Source organism: Eretmochelys imbricata, chromosome 10 (genome assembly GCF_965152235.1).
Source record: "Eretmochelys imbricata isolate rEreImb1 chromosome 10, rEreImb1.hap1, whole genome shotgun sequence".
NCBI classification, from domain to species: domain Eukaryota; kingdom Metazoa; phylum Chordata; order Testudines; family Cheloniidae; genus Eretmochelys; species Eretmochelys imbricata.
In genome coordinates, this window is record NC_135581.1 from 16,955,304 (window position 1) to 16,967,989 (window position 12,686).

Below are 12,686 nucleotides of genomic sequence, written 5' to 3' on the forward strand. Positions count from 1 at the left end.
TTTCTGCACTAACCGTTTTGAATTTTTATTTTTAAATGTTAAAAAAGTACATGGGCAGAGCCTATTGTTCTTGGGGGACAGAATTAATTTAAAAAAGCCTTAAAAGATGTTTGTAAAACCTGGCAGTCTAACAGGCACTGTTCCTGCTTTCTTCCTTTATTCCCATCAGACCAAGGCCAGAGAATGATCCATAAACACTGCAACATAAAGGAGAGAAATCTGTTACTTCTGTTCTTCAGAGCAAATGGTCAGTTGCAGTAAGCTCGCAGCTAATCAACATTCATCATGATGACCCCAGCTAGCTTCAAGAGGCTGAAAACTAGGCTGTGGTATTGTAGGGAGCTAGGCAGATTTACCCAAGAAAAGCTGTAGTGTATTCTTTATAACAATAAAATGTATTTGGGGCTAGATTCTCCCTTAGGTGGGAAAGGAGGGTCAACGCTCCTTGGTATGAGAGGAAACTTCTCCCAAGACTGGACAGTGACTCCATTCTCTGGAGCTAGGGGATACGCTGAGAGTCATGGTCTAAGGCTGCCATTCGGTCCTTGCTGGTGGAGCTACCTCCCACAGCCTGTTCTGCCAATGGGTCTGATCCTTGCAGCAGGCACCCTTGTTCGGGACCACTGGTTGCCTTCCCCCTTTGCTGTGCATGGGACCCAGCAGGAACTAATAGTTTGGAACTAGTGAGACTGTCATGTGCAGGGTTGAGACGGGAAACGTGACAGGGAGAGTGAATCCAACCTCGAGTCTGGACCCTGCAGTAGGTTTCTCAGGGGGGCCATGTACAAAGAGCCCTTTTCTACACTCCTCCACTTGAGCTCTGATGAGTAATTAGGGAAAAAGGATGAGGTCTTCATCAGCAAATCACATAGAGGAGAAAATACAGCCATTAATTCACAGCTGCCCACAAGCAAATGCTCTCTACAACCCCAGGCTTATCTGCAGCAAAATGACTGCTTATACCCATAAACCCGCCTTCAAACATGATTCTACACCCAGGGTTTATGATCAAAGGACAGAGAAGAGAATTCAAAAATAGAGACTACAGAGGCTTATCCCAAAGTTCAGGCTTCCCCAGGCCCAATTAGATAATATGGCATTCCATGTTGAGCTTAGCAAAAAATACACTTGCACTGGACTGCATATACCAACTGCTGGAGCAGGCTGAAAGAAAGACCGCACTGTGACTCCCTTGCTGGCACTCTGAACGGCCAAACCAGTCTATTTAGTACACAAAGGGGCTGATATGCAATTGAATAATAAATTGTGATATTACAGCAAGGTGATGCAGGATATCTTCACGCAATAAACAGAGCTACAAAACTAAAACAAGATATCATTGGAGCTAGCCAGTCTCCTTACTGTTACCATATAGCTGAATGAACAACCAATATATTATTAGCCCTGACTTGAGCAAAGTGGCTTACCCTGTCATATAAATTGACTATGTGAACATTAAGGCAAGGGCCATACCAAAACTGGACGGAATGAAGTAAATTGCATCTGTGCTCCTGGTTAAGGACCCGATTAGAGGCAACAGACTACCCAAGATAGAGCAGCAATGTCAACAGGACCCATGTGATCCATCCTAACTCAAGTAACCAGAGTCAACAGAAGCAAGAGTAACTTTTTGGTACTGTTGTAATATGTTCTATTTTACCCTGCATTAAGTGTTAACGGAGCGAGCAAACACCAGCAGAACTGCAATCCATGAGCTGCGTAAGATGCTCAGACAAGTGAGGATATTCAGGGGTTAGAGCACTATCCTAGAACTTGGGAGACAAGGGGTTCAATTCCTTGCTCCCCCCAGAGTTCCTGTGGGACGTCAGGCAAGTCACTTGGCCTCTCTAGACCTCTGCTCTCTATCTGTAAAATGGAGATAATCCTCCCAGTGGTGATATGAAGATAAAGATGGTCAGGTCAGCCGTGTAGCCAAGTGGAGGGAACAGGGGAGGCGATCCAAAAGAAAGGCGCCACCCGCTGCGGTGCTTTTACTCAGCCGGCGGCGCTACCTCACTCACACCGGGTGTCTTCAGCGGCACTGAAGGTCCCGCCGCCGAAGACCCGGAGCGAGTGACGGTCCCGCCGCCGAAGACCCGGAGCGAGTGACGGTCCCGCCGCCGAAGACCCGGAGCGCCACCGGGTGAGTAAAAGCACCACAGCAGGTGGTGCCCTTTTTTTTTTTTTTTTTTTGGATCGCTCCCCGTTCCCTCAACAGAGGAATATTGACAAGGTGCCACTTGTGCTCAGTGGGGGAGTGGCCGCTGCCCCGCACCCCCCAGCTACGCTACTGTGTCAGACACTCAGGTACTATGTTGATGGGGGCCATAAAAGTACTTTAGGCCGCAACTATGTGCAGCCCTGATCTAAATTCATTTTTCTGAAGTCCAAGTTAAACCCAAGTATGTATTTGTCCCAGTATCACTCTGGCAGAGAATAACCTTCAGGGACAGCTGTTTGGTACGGAAGATGGTGCAAACACATCATTGACAGCACACCGATCTCTTTACTTTCAAAACCTCTTTCACAGATGGTATAGAGCATTCATGGTCAGACAGGCAAGAGGTCATTCAGAGAAGTCTCTGACCCATTTACTTTCACTGTATGCCCTTTTTTCTTATATAAGAAAAAGTAAATATTAAATGTTCTCTGCATCTCCATGAAATAATCATGCCTTTTCTATTGAAGATGAATGAAAGCCAAGAACATAACTGAACAAAATGGTCCAATCTCTATCTGAATGGAATAGGGGGATGGTGAATTAGCTCTGGAGTGGAGGGAAGATTTAACTGAAATAAGTACATAGCCAAGGTCTCTGGCTAACAAAAGTGAAGTTTGAATGCACCTGAATTTTTCTAATTCATAATATCAAGTTACCATTCTAAGTAGTTTGAAATTCATTACATAGCCTGTTTAGACTGCTGAAAACCCATCATCTAACAGCACCCTAAAAACTGGCTTTGAGAACACATGGAGCCTTTCAAGTCCAGTATGTCCTGTTACCACTCGATAGGTATTCAATGGCTTAGGAAGAATACACTGGTTATAAAATCATAGAAATGTACTGGAAGGGACCTCATTATGTCATCTAGTCCAGTCCCCTTCTCTGAGGCAGGACTACATTTTATCTAAGCCATCCCTGACAGGAGTTTGTCTAACCTGTTCTTAAAAATCTCCAGTGATGGAGATTCCACAACCTCCGTCGGTAATTTGTTCCAGTGCTTAACTCGTATGTTTTTCCTAATGTCTACTCTAACCTAAATCTTCCTTGGTGCAATTTAAGCCTGTTGCTTCATGTCCTATCCATAGTGGTAAAGGAGGACAATTTATCTCCCTCCTCTACTCACTAGATGTGGTCCCAAGTCAAAGATGAAGCATATAAGTAAGGACGGTGTAAGGAAGTGCGCACACCTGCTGCCTGGGCTGTAGCTGTTATATGTATAAATGCAGGACTACAGTTTCCAGAGTTGCCAATCTGGCCCTTTACGGGAGTGCTTGAAACTCATTACTAGCAAGACTGGAGGGCATGAAACTACATTCATTTAAAATAGGACGGGGTGGGGGAAGAAACCCATAACAAAGACAGCAAGGCAAGTGAAGGATGACAACTGAAATGAGAAGAATTTCCTTGGCAGTTTAGCAAATTGAGGTATAGAGGCCTAATCTGAGCCTCCAACATATCACAATTGGTTTCAATGCTCTGGCTCAACTAGAAGTTATAGGCCTGATGCAGTATTTACTGAATAAAATTTTATCCAGTATGCATGTTATGCAAGAAGTCAAACTAGATGATCCTCATAATCCCTTCTGTCTTTACAAGCTATGATTCTATGAAGAATCCCCTCCGCCCCCCCTTGTCCAGTGTTAAATTTCATTGTAATGCAGGAAATACTAACTTGCTTGGCAATACGTTGTTCTCTGGCTACTTTGAAAACTATTTGTAAATATTACCTGTTCACACCTGGCAACAGAACGACACAAAGTGTATTATTCTCCAGACTTCTATAAAGCTTTTTGATACTGCGGTCTAACTTCTTCAGCTTTTTCCTTATGTCTTGCTCCTGTGTAGAATGGGAACAAAATGGTACTAGTATTAGATCCGATTGTCCTAGGTTTTATCAGCAATTCAAGTATGACTGCTGTCTTAAAAGCAGCTGGACTCAGTTTCTACTGGATGTGAATGTACAACATGCAAACCAGCAATCTTTTGTTGGCAGTCTCTGTGACCAGTGTCTGAATGGCCATGGATAGATAGTTGGTACCTTATCTTGTCATTCCTAGGTGGTCTCTCCAGGTTGGAGCTGAAGCATGGTGACTGGGAAGCTGCGGGGAATCATAGGACTGTTGCAAACTGATTTGCAATTTTATCAAGTAAAGATTATTTGTTCTTTTCTTCGAGGTACTCAACCATGGAGATCCCCATCAATCTATACTCTTTATTAACAGCCATTCCCATGGCATGTGACCCCCTCTTTTCCATGTTTCTCCCCATATATTTTATTTTAACACTGGGTCTTTTTGCTTTTGAAAAATGTAGGTCTCTGATTCCTGTGTAGCATTGCATTCTGCTGAAACGAATTGCACTGGTCTTTTGAATGTCTGTTTAACAGATTCTATACTAAAACATGTAACACATTCCATCTTCAAGCCACTTTACAAATATTAATTCATTCTTAACCACCCCTCTGCCCCAGAATAAGGTAAATCCATTCTATAGACAGGAATCTGAAGTTAAAAATTTTGTCCAAAGCCATAGAAGGTCAGTGTCTGACCTATGATTGGGAAGTCTGGTTTCCCAGCTCCCAGAGCTGTACTCATTCCACTCTACCTTGCCTTATGATTTATTGTGACAAAGGTATTTAACTCACAGAGGTAGATAGTTGTTCCTTTTTCATGTGTAGGATGTGATGTACCAGCTGAATAGGCTTCCCATCATTATAGTCCATGTGACAAATCCATCTGTGGAGGTGGCTAGAAGTGAGAGCTTTCCTACTTTGCAGTTGGCTGCCTTTAGCTCCTTGCCTGTTTATATCTTGAAGAGCCTCTTGGGCACTTTCTGAGGTTTGAAACTCTTTAAAGAAAAAAGAAAAACAAAACAAAACCAAGTACCCTAGGTCAGTAGTCATAGTTCAGAAAGCAAGTGCTACTCTGCTTTCTCAGCACCCATAGGGCAAAGCTATGGCATATGGGAGACTAGGTCTAGAGTCACTGTTGTAGCACAGTCTCACAAGGGGATTATTGTCTTCTGCTTCAATCTAAGCGTCGGACTCTACAGAGCCACAGGTTCAAATTCCAGTGGAGTTTGTTCAGCATTTCAGCCATCCCTGGGTTGGTCAGCTGAATTCAATACAGCTTACTGGCTGGATGTCTTTTTAGATGAGACCATAAACAGAGTTCCTGACAAACAAGCCATGGCACTTTGTCAGATTGCAGCCTGCATGGCAGCCATCTTCTACCCCCGAGGAATTTCAGTGCTGGAGTGGATATGTAGTTTGAGAAGCACTTCGGGACTCCCCTAGATGCAGGAGCTATTAATATCTAAAGTAGTATTAATTTTTTAAAAACTCCTGTAAGTTTAAAGCAAAATGTAGCTACATGGGTGATAGGGATTAGGCAGCTGGCTAGAAACCATCCAATGGCAACGCATAGTGTCACCTTACTCTGAGCTACAGGGAGTATAGTCCCACTAACTTCAACGGGAGGCCCAGGTGAGAAGTGTCTGCAAAATTAGGCCTATTGGGTGTCGTGTGCTACATTTACTTACTCAGGAAACAGTAATTTCTGTGCTTCCCACTTTTGAGATCCCTAGGCCAGAAAAGAGCTTGCAGGTCTTTCAAATGACTGAATTTCTCTTGCAAGTCTGTATCAGTTAGGGTTTTCTTCACCCCTGCCACATAAATCACACCTTCATTTTCAATATCCATTTCTAGCTCTTTTATCAGCATGTCACAGTCTAGCATCATCACAGTGACGGGTCTCTGAACCTGGGAGTATCAAATGGAAATATATGTAACGTTCCAGTCTAAGCTGTTTTAGGGACTATGGGTCTCATGAATTCTACCTTCTATTTACAAATTACATTTTTTTCCCCAGAAATCTGACAAACAAGTTTGTCTAAAGAAAACGAATGCAGCTGCACTTCTCTAAACATTCCTTGGGTTATGTACATCTACCTGGAGGGGTTAAGGTCACTAGCTGAGCCAATTAACTTCCCAGGCTGCACCTGGAGGAGGAGCCAGGGAGCAGGGATTAATTAGATGAGGCTCAGCTGGATGGGAACAGAAAGGGCCTGTACAAAGCCCAGGAGTTGAGAGTAACTAGGGGCTGCAGAGAAGCAGAATACCATCAATCCTGGGGGGAGTGTTTGGCACTATAGAGGGTAGTGCACAGTTACTCCCTGGGAGGAGGGTGTTTGGGCTGGAGAAGGGGAGAGAGCCAGAAAGGTAGGAAAGGCTATAGGATAGGGCAGACCTAGGCTGCTGATGAGAGGGCCCTGGGACTGGAATCCAGCGTAGATGGCGGGCCTAGGTTCCCCCTACCAGTCACTGGGGAAGTGGCACAGAGCAGGCAATGGAAGCAGACTGCCTGGGACAGTTTGTGCTAAAGATTTTGATACCCCAGAAGGGGGAAACATGCATGGTGACCTTGCTGGTGGGCCACATCATGAAGAAGGAGCACCTGCAGAGACAGGCTGAGCAACCACCAAAGCAGCCCGCAGCACCTGGAAGGCACTAATCCACCAGAACAGCCAGGAGGTGGCATCCCTAGCAGTGAGTGGACCCCATCATGGGCAGATAATCTTAAATGCATCGCTTATAATTAGATGGTAAGAATCTAGTACAAGGAATTACTGACTATATACCATTTTAATAGATAACCAGGTCTAAGACTGAGTAAGATTGAGACTAGGGTGCCACGGCAACCTTAACTAATACAGTCATTGAGGACATCTAGCAATCTGAACCCTAAGGAGGGTTTACATTCAGAACATAGGACTGGGTTCTTACACTGACGTGCTGTACAATCTAGGGGAAGTCACAACCTTTCTGTAACCAAAACTCTCCATCTGTAAAATGGTTTTAATTACTTCTGTAAACTTTACAGGTGTTGTGAGGTCTAGTTCATTAATGCTAGTAACATTCTTTGAGATCCTTTGATGAAAAAGGCTATAAAAGTACTTCATGTCCTATGCTGAACAAAATTCAGGCTTTTAGCACGTGCTTATATACCTTAATGTGGGACCCTGCAACATCAGCTCCATTTAGACTTTCCATAGCAAGTTGAGCAGCTTCTAATACTTCGTACTGGATACAGATGTGGGGCTTTTAAAAGGAAGAATATTACGCTGAGTCTTCTATTACAATTATAGCATCCCTCTCCTTTCACAAATAAGTATTTATCACGTTGTTGGAAAATATCCTAAGAAGCCTTTTATATTCTATATGTAATACTTTAAACACACAGCATTAAATAGGATGTTTCATTGCTTTAACTTAACTCACAACCCATGGTTTTGCCATTAAGGGCCTTAATGCTCTTCCCTCCACTAAGGAGAGAAAATCTCCATTGCCCCAGTATAAGGCTTCTTATCCTGGACTCTTATGCTACAGTTTCTTTGAAAGACCAGTCTTTGAGCTAGTAGCACAACAAAGGTGGAGTTAAACCATACTGGCTGTTTACAATAGCATTTCCACAATGAGTTCTTGGTGGTGCTGACTGCACTGCCAAACAAGCAGACCAATCCATGTTTTAAGTTGTCCTGTCTCCATCCCTCCACTGAGCCACATCTCCTAGTAAAACTAAACAATGACTTTGTATGTCAGCAAGTTAACACAGTTAAAAGGATTCTGTTATTCACCTGGTGTGTTTCAGTGAGCACAGTAAGTGATTGGATAGGACCACACTTCTTAAATTCTCTCCTTAAAGACTTCAGGCAAAAGTCTTTATCAAATGGACCCGCATAGACAGTCAGCATGTCAGCTAGCTGGATTCTCATCTACAGGAATACAAGTTAGTGCAGGGATTTTACAAAACAAAGAATCTGAAAAGTCCTGGGTCCCTCTCCAAGCTCAGCCTTAAAGAATGTTCTAAGATATAGCTTTACCTTTTCACAAACTTCAGCAACAAGGTCTGGTGCATCATGCGCTGAACGCAAAGTGAACTGAATGACGCTGAATGAGGACAGAGGAACTTCTTGTATAGCTCTTTTAAGTATCTACCCGGGGGAAAAAATTCACACAGTGAATTGGTCAAGGTGTGCAGTCAAGTGGTTAAAGCAGGGGACAGCAAATAAGAACTTTTTAGTTTCTAATTCCCAACTTTCCCTCTCGTTCTGTGGGTGACCTTGGGCAAGTCACTTCACCTATTTGTAGTTCCTGTTTACTTGCCCATAAAATGGGCATATTTCAGGACAATACAGGATCAAAATGTATTTCCAAAGATGACAAAACTGATTCATCCAAGGAAGCATTAAGACTGTTGCTGACATTTAGCATTTTAGGTTACTCAACTATTTTAAACGCAAAAAACCACTCAAGAATGTGTAGAACTTCTATTTCTTAGATACATATTTATTACAATCTGTTCTAAAAAGAAAAGGAGTACTTGTGGCACCTTAGAGACTAACCAATAGTACTCCTTTTCTTTTTGCGAATACAGACTAACACGGCTGTTACTCTGAAATCTGTTCTAAGTTCACTTACCTGTTTATTTGAAGTGCTCAGACTGTTCTGACACAAGCCAGAGGAGGCTAGTTCCTTTCTGCTCAAAAGGAGAGTTTTTTGGCCAGTAGCATTCAAATGGTCTAAAAAACTAAGAGAGTCATGGTAAATATCAACTCATCTTTAAAACTAACTCTTAGTTTACACTGAATTAGAAACCTTTGAGAAAATATTTGTTAAAGAAAAATGCTACAGTTCTCCTTGGAAGATAATTTTAAAAACTAAAACTTCCTATTGCCTGAAAATAATCATCTTGTGTCCTGAATATATTACAAAAATGACAATAACATAAAATTCACTGTTGTGAAGTAATCTAAGCCTTTTAATTTTTAAAAACTGTTAGATTAGGTGTGACTCAATAGCAAGTAATATATTTTGAGAGGAAGAGAAATATAATTTTGATATAAAACAATGTATTAATGATTTCACAAAGAACTGACACCAACATTATGGCTGTGTCTGCATTGGGAAGTCCTCCTACCATGGTTTGGGTATGCTTGGAGGTTCACTTGAATGCTTCTGGACTCCATTCTGTTGCAGTTGTAATGCAGATTTTTGCTGTGACGACTCAATCAGATTTGGGGCTGACAGCACCATCTCCAAATTTAGTTCTACTACCTAGAAAGACAAAAACACACTAATTCCTTTTCAAGCACACTGCATTCATGGGCATCAAACCAGCAATGTGTCTCCATAAAGTCCTCTCTGATTTAGAATTGGAAGCCAAGGTTTGGGGAGATAAAGTTGTGCATAAGAGCCAATCCACTGCAACTGTGAAAGTGTACACGTGCCTTAAATCAGCAAAAGGCATAAAAAAAGAACTGGAACCAAGATGGGTAATATTGAAAACAGGGAAAAGACCAGTAACATGAGCATAATGGAGAGACTGGAGGGATTAAAATAAAACAACCAGGATATATTTTGGAGCATTCCTGAAGATCAGCCAATTTCTACCAAGACTAATAAAGTGTCCAAATCCTTGTACACTCCACAAGTGGGGAATGCCACCCCCAGAGATGATGATAGCAGTCCTGATTCAGAAAAGCACTTTAACGTGTGCCTGACTCTAAGCACATCAATGGTCCCACTAAAGTCAATAGGATGCTTGCATGCTTAAAGTATAATTATCTTCCTGGGTCAGGGCCCAAGTGCACAATTATTCTAATAAAAAGAAACCATGAAACAATCAACTTATTTTTTTTTCTTTAGGAGGGCTACAAACTATATATATTGAGATTTTAAAGTTTTTTTTTTTTAATAAAAACTAATGAAAATACATTAATATCCTACAAAGTTACATACTTTTCTGGGTCCCTGGTCAATAAAGTACTGAAGCAATTCAAGTGCAGCTTCAGCATCTTCTGTTGGATCATGACCAACTTTATTTTCACTTTGAATTTCCTTCCTAAAATGTCAAAGTAAAACATACAGAAAGGTTATCAGTTTTCACACCCTAAATGATATAGTACCTCGTCTTTCAGAAGCCCCGTAGTTTGTTCTTTTCAGGTGGTATATTTATCCCTGTGCTCAAAGACTGCTGTATTTCAAGTATCTTTGAATCCGTGTTCTTCTGAAATGTTCCAAAAGCCATTGAAATAGATAAAGAATTTCTGCAATGTTCAATATTACTTACAACTTTTAAAAGATTTCATAGATGCCTTGGGCTATACTGTGCTTTGACACACCTTAGCTATCTTTATCTTCAACTCTGCTAGTTTCCCCATCTCATCATTTGCATGTAGTACAGCAGTCTCTCCTCCCATCTCACCAAACCATTACTAGTAAAGAATATATTATGTCTACAAAACATACTATAGAATGTTTGCTGGCACACTATGGAATATCATTAATAACTCAAAATAAACTTGTCAAAGCACTCTTTCTGAAACATTACCCTGACTTTCTGTGTTCACTTTCTTGCTAATTTGAAATAAGTCTCCTAGTCATTTGTGTGAATTAGACACGCTGAAGTGTTGAAAAAGGGTACCCTGGCCTCTTAGATGTAAGATTCAGCATCTCACAATTAACAGAATTAGAGGAAGCATAGTCTTGTAGTTGCGGCACTGGACTGGGAGATAGGAGATCTGGGTTCGATTCTAGCTGTGCTACATAGTCACTGTATGATTTAGGGAAGTCACTTAACCTCTCTGCCTCCATTTCCTACCTGTAACACGGAGATAGTAATCCTTTCTTTGTCATGCCCACTTCAACTGTTTAATTTTCAGGGCAGGACTCTTAAGGTAAGTCTACACTGCACGCTCACTGGGAGCAACATGGAGTCTTTCCCCACTGCCTCCTCCTGCTTGGGTCTTTCCCTGCTGCCTCCCCTCTGCCAGAGCCTTTCTCCACACCAAAGAGAGGCTCCAGCAGCAGAGAGGCAGTGGGTCACTACACTGCTAAAATAGCAGCAGGCACTGCTTGGGTGTGTAGAGAGCCATGTAGGGTACGGTATACTCAACTCAGCTAAGCAGTGCCTCACCATCTACACTGCTATCTATACCTGTGCTTGGGGGGCCTTGTAATGTCTGTACTCAGCACATCGCCATAAGGAGTATGCAATGTAGACATACCTTTACTGTGAATACATACATCACCTACTATTATTCTAATTCACATTACGTGTTATTTCGTGTACATTTATATAATCTGAGTTTCTAAACATATTAAGTTTTAGATAAAAACACTCATGCTCTTGGTGTAATAATTATGATTGGTAAAATATTACATAGTAGTACTGGTTATCCGTTGGCGTAAACTATGACAATACAGTTTAAAAAACAAAACAAAAACAAAACCTTACCCTAGAACAGCTTTTGCTAAGAATTTTAGCTTGAACCGTCGACCTTTGTGTCTGGCAAAAAGCAATGAGGTGTCAATAACGCTGGGATGTATCATCTGGAGAAGAGAGAACGTCATCAATAATATGAGTAAAGAACATCAGTATTATGGAATTGTGGTAGTAACTCCACAGTTAACACTGTGATGGGCTTTCCACTATTAGCCCATTCTCAACCCTGTGATAGCTTCTTATTTTCCCTGGGGGATAAGGAAGAATTGTGGTGAAATACAAGGAGAAGGGGTCGCAAATGCGGAGATAAATCCTCCTAGGGGCTGGGTTCCCCAATTGTTTCCCCACGGACTCTCTGACTATTGGCCCAGATTCCAGACATAAAAAGAGGTCAACTTTTTGCACGTTCATCATGTACATACAGGCCATAGGTGCTCAACAAAATACCCTACACATTACCACAAGACGGGTCTAAAATCCCCCTCTACTTAACAAAAACTGGAAAAATGGGCACAGATTATGCTCTTGAGTTGTAGGATGATAGGTTATGGTCGTTTAAATTTATCATATGAAAGATCTGTCTTTACCACAACACAATTAGGTGTACCCAGCAATGACTGAAGGGAAAGGAAGATATAGAGTTAAGGCTGCTGGTGAAGACTTTTACAGCTTTCTTACCTCTTGACTTTTGTGTTTTTTTAGAAGTCCTCATATTTTAAACATGTATTTTTACACCCTTATGCCATCTTAACAAAAGCCTGGTAAATAAGTGATTACAGCTCTAAACTAGAATTATTTTGTCTTCAAGTATGAAAAGCACCAGACAAAACAGGTCCAACATGGCTGGGGAAAATCCTCATAAGAGCATGCTCACTTGTAAAGCGTGGAGGTCAGCATTTAAAGAGTGACCCACTAATACCGCATCACAGGGAAGCAATTTCTTTAGTTTGTCCTGAACCTCTGGAAGTTTTGTTTTCACTGGAAGAAGAATCTTCCTTGTGATTCCTGAGTATCTTCAAAAGAAAAATGGCAAATATAAACCAACATATTAGCAATTTCATTTACTAGAGATCATTTCAAGCAAGACACATAAAATACATAGATTACAAATGTGACCATGTCAGAATTGTAACTGTGGCTTCCTGTGTATATTATTCTGGTGTAAAGAGGACATAGTA

The 12,686-nt window shown here is 41.6% G+C and overlaps 1 protein-coding gene across 4 annotated transcripts in view; it reads right to left on the reverse strand.

The window, feature by feature from the left end:
* Positions 1 to 9: 9 nt before the first annotated feature.
* REXO5 (RNA exonuclease 5) overlaps positions 10 to 12,686 on the reverse strand; it is a 32,799-nt gene continuing 20,122 nt past the window's right edge. For all 4 annotated transcript variants that reach the window (XM_077827930.1, XM_077827926.1, XM_077827928.1 and 1 more), the window contains 12 exons: positions 12,383 to 12,521; positions 11,521 to 11,615; positions 10,023 to 10,125; positions 9,202 to 9,338; positions 8,703 to 8,811; positions 8,105 to 8,215; positions 7,859 to 7,996; positions 7,230 to 7,322; positions 5,765 to 5,984; positions 4,869 to 5,071; positions 3,952 to 4,061; positions 10 to 197 (listed from right to left, as the gene is read on the reverse strand). In XM_077827930.1, coding sequence (XP_077684056.1) covers positions 128 to 197; positions 3,952 to 4,061; positions 4,869 to 5,071; positions 5,765 to 5,984; positions 7,230 to 7,322; positions 7,859 to 7,996; positions 8,105 to 8,215; positions 8,703 to 8,811; positions 9,202 to 9,338; positions 10,023 to 10,125; positions 11,521 to 11,615; positions 12,383 to 12,521 — 1,528 coding nt within the window. In that variant the 3' untranslated portion in view covers positions 10 to 127. The remainder of the gene's footprint in view (positions 198 to 3,951; positions 4,062 to 4,868; positions 5,072 to 5,764; positions 5,985 to 7,229; positions 7,323 to 7,858; positions 7,997 to 8,104; positions 8,216 to 8,702; positions 8,812 to 9,201; positions 9,339 to 10,022; positions 10,126 to 11,520; positions 11,616 to 12,382; positions 12,522 to 12,686) is intronic.